This window comes from Drosophila ananassae, chromosome 2L (assembly GCF_017639315.1).
Source record: "Drosophila ananassae strain 14024-0371.13 chromosome 2L, ASM1763931v2, whole genome shotgun sequence".
NCBI classification, from domain to species: Eukaryota; Metazoa; Arthropoda; class Insecta; order Diptera; family Drosophilidae; genus Drosophila; species Drosophila ananassae.
Window position 1 is genome coordinate 18,144,611 of NC_057927.1, and position 14,061 is coordinate 18,158,671.

At 42.4% G+C, this 14,061-nt stretch overlaps 6 protein-coding genes across 6 annotated transcripts; all 6 read right to left on the reverse strand.

Annotated features, from left to right (window-relative positions):
- Positions 1–287: 287 nt before the first annotated feature.
- On the reverse strand, positions 288–1,113 carry LOC26514283. The gene is made up of 2 exons (XM_032449775.1): positions 1,095–1,113; positions 288–1,033 (listed from the first exon to the last, which is right to left on the reverse strand). Exons 1-2 carry the CDS (start codon positions 1,111–1,113, stop codon positions 288–290), a joined length of 765 nt encoding a protein of 254 aa, XP_032305666.1.
- A 372-nt stretch (positions 1,114–1,485) lies between these two features.
- Positions 1,486–5,162, reverse strand: LOC26515093 (flocculation protein FLO11). The gene is made up of 5 exons (XM_032449776.1): positions 5,144–5,162; positions 4,060–4,825; positions 2,240–3,391; positions 1,703–2,185; positions 1,486–1,603 (listed from the first exon to the last, which is right to left on the reverse strand). The coding sequence occupies exons 1-5, from the start codon at positions 5,160–5,162 to the stop codon at positions 1,486–1,488; spliced, it is 2,538 nt and encodes an 845-aa protein (XP_032305667.1).
- A 132-nt stretch (positions 5,163–5,294) lies between these two features.
- On the reverse strand, positions 5,295–6,414 carry LOC6499184. The gene is made up of 2 exons (XM_001955116.2): positions 6,057–6,414; positions 5,295–5,996 (listed from the first exon to the last, which is right to left on the reverse strand). Exons 1-2 carry the CDS (start codon positions 6,370–6,372, stop codon positions 5,479–5,481), a joined length of 834 nt encoding a protein of 277 aa, XP_001955152.1. The 5' UTR covers positions 6,373–6,414; the 3' UTR covers positions 5,295–5,478.
- An 810-nt stretch (positions 6,415–7,224) lies between these two features.
- On the reverse strand, positions 7,225–8,103 carry LOC123257262. Its single transcript, XM_044715596.1, has one exon. The coding sequence runs from the start codon at positions 7,649–7,651 to the stop codon at positions 7,313–7,315; it is 339 nt and encodes a 112-aa protein (XP_044571531.1). The 5' UTR covers positions 7,652–8,103; the 3' UTR covers positions 7,225–7,312.
- A 152-nt stretch (positions 8,104–8,255) lies between these two features.
- On the reverse strand, positions 8,256–9,991 carry LOC6499183. Its single transcript, XM_001955117.4, has 3 exons — positions 9,533–9,991; positions 9,024–9,176; positions 8,256–8,953 (listed from the first exon to the last, which is right to left on the reverse strand). The coding sequence occupies exons 1-3, from the start codon at positions 9,849–9,851 to the stop codon at positions 8,781–8,783; spliced, it is 645 nt and encodes a 214-aa protein (XP_001955153.1). The 5' UTR covers positions 9,852–9,991; the 3' UTR covers positions 8,256–8,780.
- Positions 9,992–11,112: 1,121 nt separating this feature from the next.
- LOC6499182 lies at positions 11,113–13,042 on the reverse strand. The gene is made up of 3 exons (XM_001955118.4): positions 12,339–13,042; positions 11,717–11,922; positions 11,113–11,654 (listed from the first exon to the last, which is right to left on the reverse strand). The coding sequence occupies exons 1-3, from the start codon at positions 12,578–12,580 to the stop codon at positions 11,299–11,301; spliced, it is 804 nt and encodes a 267-aa protein (XP_001955154.1). The 5' UTR covers positions 12,581–13,042; the 3' UTR covers positions 11,113–11,298.
- Positions 13,043–14,061: the final 1,019 nt, after the last annotated feature.

Here is a 14,061-nt window from a genome sequence, read left to right on the forward strand (position 1 = left end):
GATACTTATACCAACACAACTACAGTTAAGGAGAGAGATAGAAAAAGAAAGCATAAATTTCTTCAAGGGCCTAAAAGTATGCATCAATTGGTAAAAACTATTCAATTAATTGTGCTAATATTGTAAACCATTCGAATGCATTCTACGATTTATCCTCTAAAGATCACTTAACCCACTTAAGTCATATCTCCACAAAAGTTATTCAAGTATTTTTTTTTCAAAAAGTTGTATATTTTACTAAAATGTATCAATTAGTTAATATTACATATACATTTTAAAGAGTTCATCTAATTTTGTGGTGCGGAGTCACTCTGCTTACTATTGTCATCCAAATTTCGTGTGGGTTCTGTTGGTTTTGTTACTGGAGATTCAGTTGTGGTTGTTGTAGAGGTAGATGTGGTCCTCCTAAATTTTCCCCTCCATTTCTGATTCCCAGGTTTTATGAAGTTGTTATTTATCTCTTGCCATTTGGAACTATCACCTTTGAAGGCATCTCGTAGTAGTTTTGCAGACATCAGCTCATTAAATCTTAAATTGATTTGATCTTCAAGATTGTTGTTATGCGAAGTGCTCACTGTATTCATTTGGTTCAGCATTAACGGAATGGGATACGGAACGTAAATTGGCATTGGGTAGAAAATGGGTTGAATATGTGCCTGGGCGGTCATTGCAGCTAGTGGAACAGGATTAATTAAAGGGAAACTTTCCCAGCCACCAGGCATCGAGAGGAGCTCATGAAGCTTTGATTTTTGTTGCTGATTTAAAGATGGTTTTTTGATTTGTTGCGGGCGGGATTTTTTATGTGGGTTTTCTGTTTTAGATGTTGAATCCGTTGGGGTTGCTAAAGTTGTTTCAAAATCTGGATTCAGCAGTTCCGGTTCCGACATGACTTCCATATTAACGTTTGAGGTAGGGTTTGCCAGCATAATTAATGGTGATTTTGGATCATCAGCTCCTTTTAGAACTTTAAGGAACGGCTGCGCATTGTTGTTGGTTTCACCAACAACTAATTTTAAAAGCGAAACCAAAATCACTGAAACTATTTTTAAAATTGTTTAAAACATATTAAAACGACTAGCTTCCTTCAAACTTACTTATATACATTGACTTCATCGTGATTAAAACGCTACTAAAGTTCTTGTGATCAATTCTTGCCTTTATACCTTCAAATCATTGTCTGAATAGAAAGTAGGTTAATTAAAACATTAAACTTTAATTTTGCTAATTGATAACGAGTATTTTTTGCCTATATCTCAACATGCTAATTAAAAATACAGATGCCTTCCACTTTCTTTATTTATTAGTCGTGGTTGTTAAATTCTGTGAGAAATTCTGCAAACCATAATAAACTAATATCTTTATCATATAATTAAAATCTATATTTGACGGGCTTATTTCGGAGTAGTAGACATATGCTTTAAAATTATAAGTGGGATTACATACTATTCTTTCTCAAAGCGCATTAAGAAATATCCAAAAATCGACCTAAACATCATCTTGACATACAGGAAGATGCGGAAAGATTTTACAAACTGTGTTTTCAGTTGTCGAACTCGATGTAGGTATGGCGGTGGAAGTTGTTCCAGACTCAGTAGTAGTGGAACTTGATACGACAGCTGTCGACGTTGTTCCGGACTCAGTCGTAGAAACTGTTGTTGCCACCGCAGTGGAGGTAGTTCCTTCTGTTGTCGTGGAGCTTGACGTTGGGATCGCTGTGGAAGTCGTCGATTCTGTTGTCGTAGAACTTGAAGTGGGTATGGCAGTAGATGTTGTATCTGAAGTTGTAGAGCTTGATGTGGGAATTGTCGAAGTTGTCATCTCTGTTGTCGTGGAACTTGATATGGAGATATCTGTGGAAGTTGTGGTTTCTGTTATCGTTGAACTCGACGTGGGGATCGCTGTGGAAGTTGTTGTGTCTAATGCTGTAGAGCTTGATGTGGGGGCCGATGTTGAAGATGCTGTCGTCTCTTTTGTCGTCGAGGGAATTGCTGTGGAAGTTGTTGTGAAGCTTGACGTGGGGGACGCTGTAGAAGTCGGCGATTCTGTTGTCGTAGAACTAGAAGTAGGTATGGCAGTAGAAGTTGCCTGGTCTGATGCTGTGGAGCTTGATGTGAGCGCCGCTGTTGAAGATGTAGTAGAACTTGAAGTGGGGATTGCTGTTGAAGTCGTCTCGGTTGTTGTGGAACTTGACGTGGGGACCGCTGTGGAAGTCGTCATTTCTGTTGTCGTTGAACTCGACGTGGGAATTGCTGTGGGAGTCGTCGATTCTGTTGTAGTAGAACTTGAAGTGGGTATAGCGGTAGAAGTTGTCGTGTCTGATGTTGTGGAGCTTGATGTGGCGATTGCTGTTGAAGTCGTCTCGGTTGTTGTGGAGCTTGACGTGGGGATCGCTGCGGACGTTGTTGTGGAGCTTGATGTTGGGACCGCAGTGGAAGTCGTCATTTCTGTTGTCGTTGAACTCGACGTAGGAATTGCTGTGGAAGTCGTCGATTCTGTTGTCGTAGAACTTGAAGTGGGTATAGCGGTAGAAGTTGTCGTGTCTGATGTTGTGGAGCTTGATGTGGCGATTGCTGTTGAAGTTGTCTCGGTTGTTGTGGAGCTTGACGTGGGGATCGCTGTGGACGTTGTTGTGGAGCTTGATGTTGGGACCGAAGAGGAAGTTGTCATTTCTGTTGTCGTTGAACTCGACGTGGGAATTGCTGTGGAAGTCGTCGATTCTGTTGTCGTAGAACTTGAAGTGGGTATAGCGGTAGAAGTTGTCGTGGGGATTGCTGTAGAAGTCGTCGATTCTGTTGCCGTAGAACTTGAAGTGGGTATAGCGGTAGAAGTTGTCGTGTCTGATGTTGTGGAGCTTGATGTGGTGATTGCTGTTGAAGTCGTCTCGGTTATTGTGGAACTTGACGTGGGGATCGCTGTGGAAGTCGCAATTTTTGTTGTTGTTGAACTGGACGTGGGAATTGCTGTAGAAGTCGTCGATTCTGTTGTCGTAGAACTTGAAGTGGGTATGGCGGTAGAAGTTGTGGAGCTTGATGTGGGGACCGCTATTGAAGTTGTCGTGGAACTTGAAGTGGGGATTGCTGTTGAAGTCGTCTCGGTTGTCGAGCTTGAAGTAGGTGTGGCAGTAGAAGTTATTGGATTTTCTGTTGTTGCGGGAAGAGCTGTGGATGTTTTTGGATCCCCTGTTGATGTCGGAATCGCAGTTGAGGTTGAAATAGAAGTCGGAACAGCTGTGGAAGTGGTTGGATTTCCTGTTGATGTTGGAATGGCAGTAGAGGTCGGTCCGACTTCTGTTGCTGTCGAAGAAGATGGCGGAATGGCAGTGGATGTGTTTGGATCCCCTGTTGAAGGCGGAATCGCAGTGGAACTGGTTTGTGTTGGAGCTGTATTTGAACTGTTTGGATCTGATGGTGGCTGTGATACGTTTGGTGAGGCTGTAGTTGTTTTTCTACGTCGCCATTTTCCCCAAAATCTTTTAAGAGCGTTGCGTGAGCGGGATTCTTCATCGCTCAATTTATTTTCATTTAAGCTGCCGATTTCATTTTCATTTTCAAACGGATAATAATTTTTTCCTTTTTCTTGGTTACCATATTTTAGCATTATGGGAATAGGTAAGTTGGTTTTAACTGCATCCTCAATTTTTTTTAGTTCGTCTGACTGGTTGAAGCCTTGGCCTAATGTGAAGCATAGTATCAATGCTGAAAATGAAACAATGTATAAGAACTGGGTTTTACTTTACTTTATCCTCTGCCCCTACCAACATAAATGTTCTCCATGGTAGATTAAAAGCAACTAAGATTCTGGAAATAGATTTGGCTTTTATATCATAATGATTCGTGCAAATTTGAAAGTGGGTTAGTGGTTTGCTCAAACGCTAATTAGAAGCAGAAAAGAGGGAATATATATTATATTTCCACATTTTCTTTAATGTGTTAATTGTTAAATAAATATTTATTTATATCACTACACGAATATATTCATATACATATATACATATGTAAGTATATATAAATATTATTTTAAATTTTTAATTCATAATAAAGATTTTGAAAAATGGGCTACGTAGTTGCCGTGGATGTTGTTTGGGTTTCTGTCGAGGTGGGAATCGCCGTGGAAGTAGTTGGTGCTTCTGTGGCTTCAGAAGGCTTAGTGACGGGTGTTGAGGATGTGGTTCCAGCATCTGTGGAGGTTGGAATTGCAGTTGATGTGGTCGGTGTTTCCGTTGTTGATGAAGACGATGTCGGGATCGCTGTGGAGGTGGTAGGAGTATCCGTGGAAGTAGGTACTGCAGTGGAGGTTGTTCCTTGGGTTGTTGTAGTCGACGTCGTTGTAGATGAAGAACTTGAAGTGGGAATAGCGGTAGATGTTGTGATATCTGTGGAAGTAGGAATTGCCGTAGACGTTGTTGGTGTTTGCGTCGTTGACGAAGTCGAAGTCGGAATGGCTGTGGAGGTGGTAGGAGCATTTGTGGAAGTTGGAATTGCAGTGGAAGTTGTCGCTCGAGATGTTGAAGATGTGGAACTTGATGACGGAATGGCTGTGGAAGTTGTAGCTGCACCAGTTGAGGTAGGTATTGCCGTGGAGGTAGTTGGCATTGCTGTTGATGCTGTGGGTGTACTACTTGACGTAGGAATAGCCGTAGACGTTGATGGCGTTCCGGTGGATGTTGGAATTGCTGTGGATGTTGTCGGGGTTCCTGTAGATGTAGGAATAGCCGTGGAAGTGCCAGGGTCCGGAGTTGTTCTTCTAGTGGTTGGAGGTGCATTTGTAGAGGTTCTTCGATGCTTTCGGCGCCATTTTCCCCAGAACTTTGTTTGTGAGGATGGCTCTGAATCATCAGAACCGATATAATCTCTAAGTTTATCTAATTTTTCGGTCTCTATTTTATTAATTTGTGAAGCAATTTGTCTTTCCAATTCACTGTTCGGAGGTCTAAGCCAATTTTTTAGAGGAATAGGTAACTCCATGTTGACTAAACTGGGAATTTCCTTTACATCAATTTGTTGATACGAAGAATCTTCCGATTCTCCGAGTCCCAAACTTATACAAGATAGGGTAAGAAGCGACAGAAAAGCTGTTGATATTCGAAATCGAGAAATCAGGAAATACTGTATGTATGTATGGAGAGTCTCAAGTCTAGACTTACCTATGCAGAACGACCCCATGGTGTTGTTTAAACTACTGTCATTCTGCTGTCAGCTATGGCATTTTATAGTGCAAAAAATTAGCTGGGATTAGAAAGTTTATAAGAAACTGAAATCAATATAAAATAATTTTGCTAATTGGTGCATATTGGCGGATTTCTTTTTCACATGTTTGGAGATGCTCTTTTATTATACATATTTTGTTCAGTTAAAGTCTCCTTAAGCATTCCATGTTACAGATTAATTCATACAAGCTTAATTTAACTGTCTTTCTTAAAGTAGAATAAATAAGTATGTTTAAAATAATATTACAATATTCCAACTGTTTCAACTGAAGTTACTGGATTTGGTTGGCAGCCTGATCCACTTTCAGGGACCTAGCGTAACCACCGTAACCGTAACCACTGGCAGTGCCTCCGCCGCCTCCTCCAGCGAAGTGGGCGGAGTGACCGTGGCCGTCTTCGTGGGTCACAGAATGCGAGTGACTGGAAGTATAAATGGGCTTTGCCACTATCTCGTAGGTGGTGGACTTTCCGCCACCACCGGCCAAACTCTTCAGACCCAAGACTCCTGAGAGGGTCAAGGCCATAAGAGCTGTCATCAGAGCCTTGCCGGCCATCAGGGCGATTGCACCGAAGCCCATCGCCATCAACACGCCTTTCATCATGACGCCTGCGGCCACGAGAGCCTCTAGGCCACCTTTCTTCCCAAATTTATGCTTTCGGCCCTCTACCAAAGACTGGTCATCCAAAAGGCGAAAGCGCAGGAAACGCGTCTTCAGGATATTCTCCAACTTGGCCACAATATAGCCGTTCAATCGAGTGCTGGGATCACTAGGATAGCTTCGAGCTACTTCTATAAAATAAAATAAATATCAAATTTGATAATGGCATTTTTAAGGGAACTCCAACCCACCTGCCATAAGCTCTGATGCCTTAAGTTCTGTGGCATTTTCATCCTTCACCACACTGACGCCTGGCAGGACATTCAGTTCCTCTTGCTCGGCTAGCTTTTCCATGATTTTGACAAATTCGATCTTGAGACACATCCAGCTAAACGATGATGCCTCACAGCCGTTGAGAATACTATCCGCTTTTTGGGGTTTCTTTAGAGTTCCAGTGGGACTTATTGGTGATTCCGTGGACTGAACACTCGCAGCCTGGGAGTATTTGCACATAAAGGCAAACAGGGCCAGGTAAAATAAATATTCCAGGGTCTTGACCAACAACATCTTTGATAAACAATGTAATGCCTTTGCGATCGTTGGATAGACTGCAACATCTCAATTTTATGGCCTTACCTTTTATACTTGCCACTTCGCTGCTGCTACTGTTACTGCTACTGCCGCAGATACGGCTACTATTCCAATTCCCATTTCCCTTTCACCAAATATGAGCTCTGTACTCTTGGAGGCCCTTGTGCTTTTCTAATTACCCAAAACGATTTGTGGTCGAAATTCTTCCCAGCGTCAGTCAGCTGCGTCCAACTGGGCGGCACTTTCGCTTTCCTCTGCGGCCAGTGGCGGTGGTAAGTCTTGCGAAACGGCCCAGACTAGCTAATTCTGTCACCAAACACAGAAAAGTTCCAGCTAATGAATTCCCTCAGAGATCCGAATGAAATAATGAAAACTCTCAGGCTCAGAGTCGGAGACAGTCAGATAATTACAAGTGCCGGCCAGATAAAAGTCGCGTGCCTCGGACCTCCATAAATTAAGACACAACATTTTGCCTGCCTAACTGGGACTAACTAACAATTCATTGTTAATTATTACTACATTTTCATTTGTGTTCGGTCTAGCCTCGTTTGGCTACTTTCTTTGCTCATTTTTGCCCATGAGGTAATATATCTTTCCACGCCGTGTCTTGCCTGCTTTATACTCAGATTACATGCAGTGCTAATGACCAATTTATTGGTCAGCCTTGGTATTTAGTTTATTTTCTATATTTCCAAAAAAGTTCTTAAAGTCAATCTAAGTGAATATAGTGATAAAGTGTTTGCTATAAATAAAGCATAAAAATTAAATTAAAATAATAATTGAAATAATTGTTATTAAAATTTACAACGGATTTCAAATTATTGCAAGTTTTTTATTAATTTATAAATTTTTTTTCAATATAAACATTTTTAATAAATATTTAAATAAATCTTTGTACGTTTCTTATTTGTCCAACTCATTTACCAGCCGGAGCCCTGGTAGTGGTTGTAGTAGTGGTAGTTGTAGTAGTCGAGGATGGATTCCATTTGTTTCTAAATTTTTCACCAAATCTTTCGAAAAATCCTCCGGATTCATTATTGTTGAAAGGAGGGAATCGTAGCTGACCGTGGTTCGAGGACTCTTCTATTACTGGAACACCTTCAATAAATTCCTCAGTGTTTGTGGTTTCATCCTGAAAAGTCACAGTCGTCTCCTTATTTTCGACAGGAAGTGTCCAGGCTAAGGACATCAAAAGGGCGATGGTGAGGGCGAAATAAATGTGACACCCGAAGAGTTTGCTGCTCAAGCCGTTCATCTTGGATCTTTTTTTAATTTATGAAAGTTGGATTCGACTTATATATACAAAGTCGAAGTGGGACGTTTAATTAAATGCCAATTAGGAAGTTGGCGCAAAGAAAGCCATTGGGCCTATGACAAGGCAATTAAATTTGCTAATATAATTAGGCGACCATATGTTTGCCTCGGTTTTGCATTTTGACAAAATAAATTAAAAGTGCTTTGAAGAAAGCTACTGGAAGCATTTAAAACCTAAAAATGGATACATCAGTTTGTTAAATTTGTTCATTTTTATTTTCCGAGCCCTTAATTCTGTTTGTTTAATTTTTTTCTGTTGATTGTAGTTATGTCAACAGAGGGTCGAAAAATAAATCAATTTGACGGGGAACCATTAATCTTAACCTCTGTCGAATATTGTTGACCGGGGCAGTGCCGGGGCTAGTGACTTCTGGTCAAGCTGGAAAAAAGGTCGGGAAATATGTTTGCCATATATCAGGAAAGCAGAAGGCCCTCAATTTTTTGGCTCAACGCTTTGATGATATTTATAGTCCCATGATACTTGTTTCACTTTCATGTTTTTTGTTTACTTTAATGGTCCGATGAAGAAAAGTTTCGAATGGCAGTTGTTTTTGCATTTGATGAATCATTTTTATTCAATTGCTTTAAGTTATTTGAATAAATACTTAGTAAGTAAGCTCTTAGCAGGTATAATCTTCGTTGTTTTTGCTTTCGATAAACCTGAGTGACATTAACATCCGCCAAGAGACATGTGGATTGTTGAAATGTGCAATAAATATGGCGCAATCATGATTGATTTTTGTATCCTTAAGCATTGTCCTGAGCTAGCCAAGGGTCGCGGGACCATTTGATTTGTTCTCTTTTTTGTTTTTTTTTTGGTTTTTGGTATGTCGCAGCTAACTAACTAAATGTAACTAAATAATTATTGACTACGAATTAAGCCATTCTTCAGGGTGAAGTCTTAGGGGGATGGAGGGAAAGAATCAGGATAGCTTAAGGTGGGAAAGAAGGGGGCAGGACGAAGGTGGAAGATGACAGTGAAAAAGGATAGTGTGGAGTAAGAAGGTGGGGTAAGATATAGCAGATAGTTTAGCATGGGATGGATGGATCAAGTCAGCTCAAGGTCCGGCTTAGAAGGGCTGGGCCAGGCCGTAATGGTTGTAGGCCAGATCGGCGGCGCCAGCCTGACCGTTGCGGCTCCAGTCGGAGTGCACGATGTCAGCGTTCAGGGGGCTGCCAGTGATGTAGGCAGTGGTGATGTGTTCCTTCTTCTTGGCTAGCAGATCCTTGAAGAAAGTGGCACCTAAAAATAAACATAATTTTATCGATTAAGTATTTGGTTCACAGTTTGCTTGGCGGATAATCAAACTCACCAGCCAGGATGAGGGCGAGGAAGGAGATGGCCAGAGCCTTCAGGGAGATGAACTTGATGATGGTGAACAGGACCTTGACGACAACGGCCTTCTTCAGCTTCAGGGCCAGCAGGAGGGGCAGGAGCATCTTCTTCATGCGCTTGCTGCGAGACTCTGGAGAAAGTGAAGAGGAAGCGCTTGATTTAGCGAAGCTCCCAAAAGTATTCAATGCAATGTTTGTGCGGTGAAAGCTTTTACATTTCTTTCCCCTTAAGCAATAAAATATGCCATTGTTTTCGTTTCGTTTGAGGAGTTTTGGTTTGAGAGGCTTTGGGGTTATTCCCCAAGAAGCTACTGCTTACATTTTGGAGTAATATAGGATAAGCTTTTTGTTTTTCAAATTCATAATCAAATCTTAAGAATACGAATTGTTTAAAGGAATATATAATTAAAGACGACACCATGATTCTTTGAATGAAATCTGATTAAAAGCCATTTCTTCTTCAATCGATAGCTTATGAAGCACTCACCCTCCATGGCACGTCCGGTGTACTCGTTCTCAGAGTTTTCTTCCTGCTCATCGCCAGAGAAGGAGAGGTTCAGCTCGTGGGTCTCCAGGTAGCGTTCGGCACGATCCTCGAAGGACTCGACGGCGTTGCCAGCTCCGAAGCTGCGGCCTGTCTCGGATCGGTCGATGCGCAGTCCACCGAAGAGAGGAACTGAGTCCTCGGTATCCAGGCGGTTGAGCATGTTGACCAGGTCCCGCTCACTAGAGTCCTGCGAGGGCAGGGCCAAAGCACCGCACACAAGGCTGGCCAGCAGCACAACACATACGAATTTCGCGCACATTTTGGTTTTGGGTTTTTGGGGTTTGGCTAGAACTTGGTAGAAAATAATCCTTGGATTGGTCGGCGGACTGCTGCCTGTTGTGTTGGCTTTGTGAACGGGAATCGCTTTGTGATTAATTGTATGCACTGCCCCCGCATTTTATAGCATTTCGAATCGAATGCGTGCCCGTCGTCGATTGACCAATTTAGTGGCTAGAAATCGCGCACAGTCCAAAAACTGAGAAGAAAAAAAGCAATAACGCACCGTACTGCAATAACAATACCGAATATCCAAAAATCCAAAAACAATTTATGCAAAGCATATGCGTATGCTACCTGGCCGGCAATTTCTTGACCATATTTCCACGCACGTCGCGATGTCAACGAAAGGGAAGTGGCCACACGGCTGGCTATATGGCTTCCCCTGTCTCCCTGTCTGATTTCTTAGCCACTTGGCTGGCAGTCTGCCGGTTGAATATGATTTTTGTATATTTATTTTATATAAGCAAGTGGCCCAATTTCAGAGGTCCACCGTTAGTTGAATCGTAATTGGCATGCACTGTTGTTTTGTGCGGACGTGTTTGGAGTGCCTGTGCCAGATTCTTGGCCGGTGTTCCTCCACCTTGCTCATTAGGCGTGCCATTGAATGCGATTAGGGCTTTCAGATTGCTACTGGTGGGTGGATATGAAATAGAAAAGAGAGATAGATACAGGCCGAAGACCCGCCCGTATTTGGTATGCCCCAGCGATGGTGACTTAATGCTAGTTTTGGCCCAGTTAGTTGCTCTGGCGCTTTCAACGCTTTCGATTTCATTCTCCCATTGTCATGTGACATTTGCCGCTCGTTTTCTATTTCAATTGCTTCTAAATCTATTTCCAAAAGAAAGCTGAATTGTAGCACATAGTCGCATATATCTTTTCAATCGCCAAGCGACACTTTTATGAGCATAAGTAGAAAGTTTCTGGTAAACAATTAACATGCCAAGCGGCCATCCCATGGTCACTAGAAACTCCAATTATGAGCCGTGCCACAAACTTGCCAAAAACTAAATTCCCTGCTTATCAGTTGTTCTTTTTATTCGTGTTTTGTGAGAACGTTGTTTGTTTTTGCGGGACAGCAGAACCTGCCACAAGTTTTAATTGCCAACGGAAACTTGTTGCAGCCGCCCTGACGACAAAGTTCCAGATAAATTTTTGTATTTGAGGTCTGTCAGCATTTCAATTAAGCCCTGGGAAAGTCTCGGCTCCCTCCACAAGGCCAACACGTGCTCGGATTTTCGGACTTTCAGGTGAAATACTCTTGGTTTTATTCAAACATACAACTTGACTGTGTGGTGAATGTGTGTGTTGCAATAAATTAGTTAATTACATTTCGAATAAATTACTACAGGCTAAAAGGTTTCAAAATGAAGGCACATCAGTGGCTCTGGAGCTCCTCCAGCTCTTTCTAACTTTGTTGTTTTTGCTGCTTACTGCTGCTGCTGACCGGCGTAGGCCAATTGCTGGGCATCGGACTCATCGCTGATGCTGCGAGCATAGGGGTAGGAGGAGGAGGCAGCTCCCGAGCTCCATCCAGCGCTGGCAGGTGCCGACCAGGCGTTGGAGCTGTAGCCGCCGTATGAGCTGCCGCCGAACTTGTTGCCGAATCCGCCCAGCAGACGGGATCCGCCGACCAGGATGGCCAGGAAGAAGGCTATCTTAGCAACGATCACGGCCTTGAAAGTGAGCAGAGCCAGGAAACCGAGCACCAGGGGAATAACAGCGAAGAGCTTGGCGCCAATAGCCAGAGCCAGGGGTCCAATCATCTTCTTGATCTTGCCGCGGCCTAAAATGAAATAATTTGTTGCAATCATAGTCATTTTATGAATTTAGTCACCACACTCTTACCTTCATCCAAAGCACGGGCAACCTGCTGGGTGGTCTCGGCGGGCAGTTTGAATTCCAGGTTGTGGCTGCTCAGAAATTCGGTAGCACTGGAAATAGCCAAGTCCACGAGGCGTCCAGTACGTTCATCAGCATTTTGGGGCAATTCGGCGTAGACATCCTGTTCGCTCAAGGATTTTCCGGTACGAGGGACAGGGCTGGCAGGATCTCTGCAAAAATAATGTAAAAAAACATTTCAGTTTTTGTCATAGGTTGCCGGTTGATACAAAAGAAATTCCTTTGAAAAGGGCACTGACAGTCATATATTTGTTTGTTAATTGAAAAACAAAATTAAAGCTTGTCAGTTTCAGTTTTTGTCGGAAAGCCAAATAAATGTAACAAGTTCATTATGTGGAAATTCAGTGAACCCATGGTATAAATTTTAGCAAACTGTTTCTATTGCAGTTATGGCCCTGGACCACTTTTAGGATTGTTAGTAGGATGCGGTGAGATTTCTTAAACTTTATGATGCAAGCACTTGAACTTTAAATCAAATAATTATGTTGCCAGGCACGTTTCATTATTTAATTTTTAGTTTGAATTTCTTTCAAAATTTTTTTCACTTTCACTGTAAACAAACACACACCTTTGGAAGGTGACTCCGCTGGCCAACTCGATATTGTTGCTCCTGGCGGCGCGGTTGAGGGCGGTGATGCCCTTGACGGCCAGGCAGGTGGCCATGTCGTCGCTGTCGAAACAGGCGCCCAGGTAGCGGGCCGCCCGGCCGAACGTGTTGTCCCCCTCAACCCGATTGTCTTGAACACTGGGGGCAGCAAAGGCGCAGCTGGCCGCCAAAAGGGTAACACAAGCGATGGCAAACACTTTCATTTTCGTTTCGAGGAAGTTGACGCGGTTAATCCTTGCTTAAGATGCTGTTTCTCAGATCTGCTGATCTCTTGGAGCGCTGAGATGAGTTTGATGTATGCCTCTCGGGGCATCTAGCCTTTTATATTCGGCCGCCGGCTGCAGCAGCTGAGCCGCTCTGTCGCCGCTAGCGTCTCAGTCGTTGCGCATTACAAAACAATTTAAAAGTAAATTAAATAAAAAAAGGCACTAAAAAAGCAAGCCAACCAGCAGAGAGCCAAAGAAGCGAAAAGAGCGCACTCGGAACTCTGGAGTCTCAGCCACATAAATCTAGAAAACGGCGGGGAAATAAAGTCAACTTGTTTGTCAAATGAATATGTTCATTCCGGGCTGCCTTTTTTTCGGCAGCGCTGTCGCCGTCGTCGTTGTCATCCGTCAACGTTAACGTCAACGTCAGCTTCGAAGTCGGGCTTCAGCTTCAGCTTCATATCGAGAGAGAAACTTGTACTTGGACTTGGCCATTGGGCGAAAAGGGGCGCCCTCGTGTAAACAATCGGCATCATCATCATCCGCCTATACACAGAAAGAAAAGCTCCAAAAATTAAACCAAATTTGGAACCGAGGGTACCAAACACTCTCCTAAGGGTCATAGAAAAACTTCATCTTAAAAGTCCTTTTGGTTATTTGTTTTGTGTATTAGTTTTTTTTTTATATATTTTTATTCTAAATATAATGTATATAAACTGAGTATAGGATGGATCATAAGGAATCTGTGTTTTTAAAATTCTAAAACTCAGATGACTATTCTCATAGGGTTTATTTTAATATAAAGTTATATTAAAAACCAATAAACCCATTGTGATTTTATTCAAATACGAATCTTCGAATCTGGAGTGCATTTTTTCCTGTGTCTTTGATCATGGGCCCGAAATTTGGTTTGGGCATGGGCAATGGGCCAAAAACACTCACACCCTCGATGAGGCTGGGTGCCCGGTATTTACCAGAGGTCTGGGTCTGGGGCTGAGTCCGCGTTTGCTTTTGTCCAGCTTTCATTCGACTCTCGCAATACCCAAGTCACATATTTGCTAATTTATTGACGCTTCTTAGCCGATCCGGTTGCCGTATATTTCACGCTGCCCATTTATGAACGCAAAAATGTATATTTTTCTCTTTCTTCAGCATAAATGGGTCATTTGTATTTGCCCCATCTATTGTTATTGTTGCTATTGCTATTATTGTTAGGATGAGGGGTATGGTGAAATAGCATTTAGCACTTTGATGATTGAATTGGACTGTGCGGCGAATGGGTCTATTTGGTAATAATTGAAAGTTAAGTGGTTAATATATAATGTTGGAGGAGAATGGAATGATTGTCAGGATCGGATTTTATATAACAGGTATATGGCAAAAAGTATACTATTATTTTCACTATTTAAGTAATCCAGAACTAGTGTGGGAACCTACTTTAGTCTCTGCCAAATATTTGTATTCTCGAGACAAGCTCA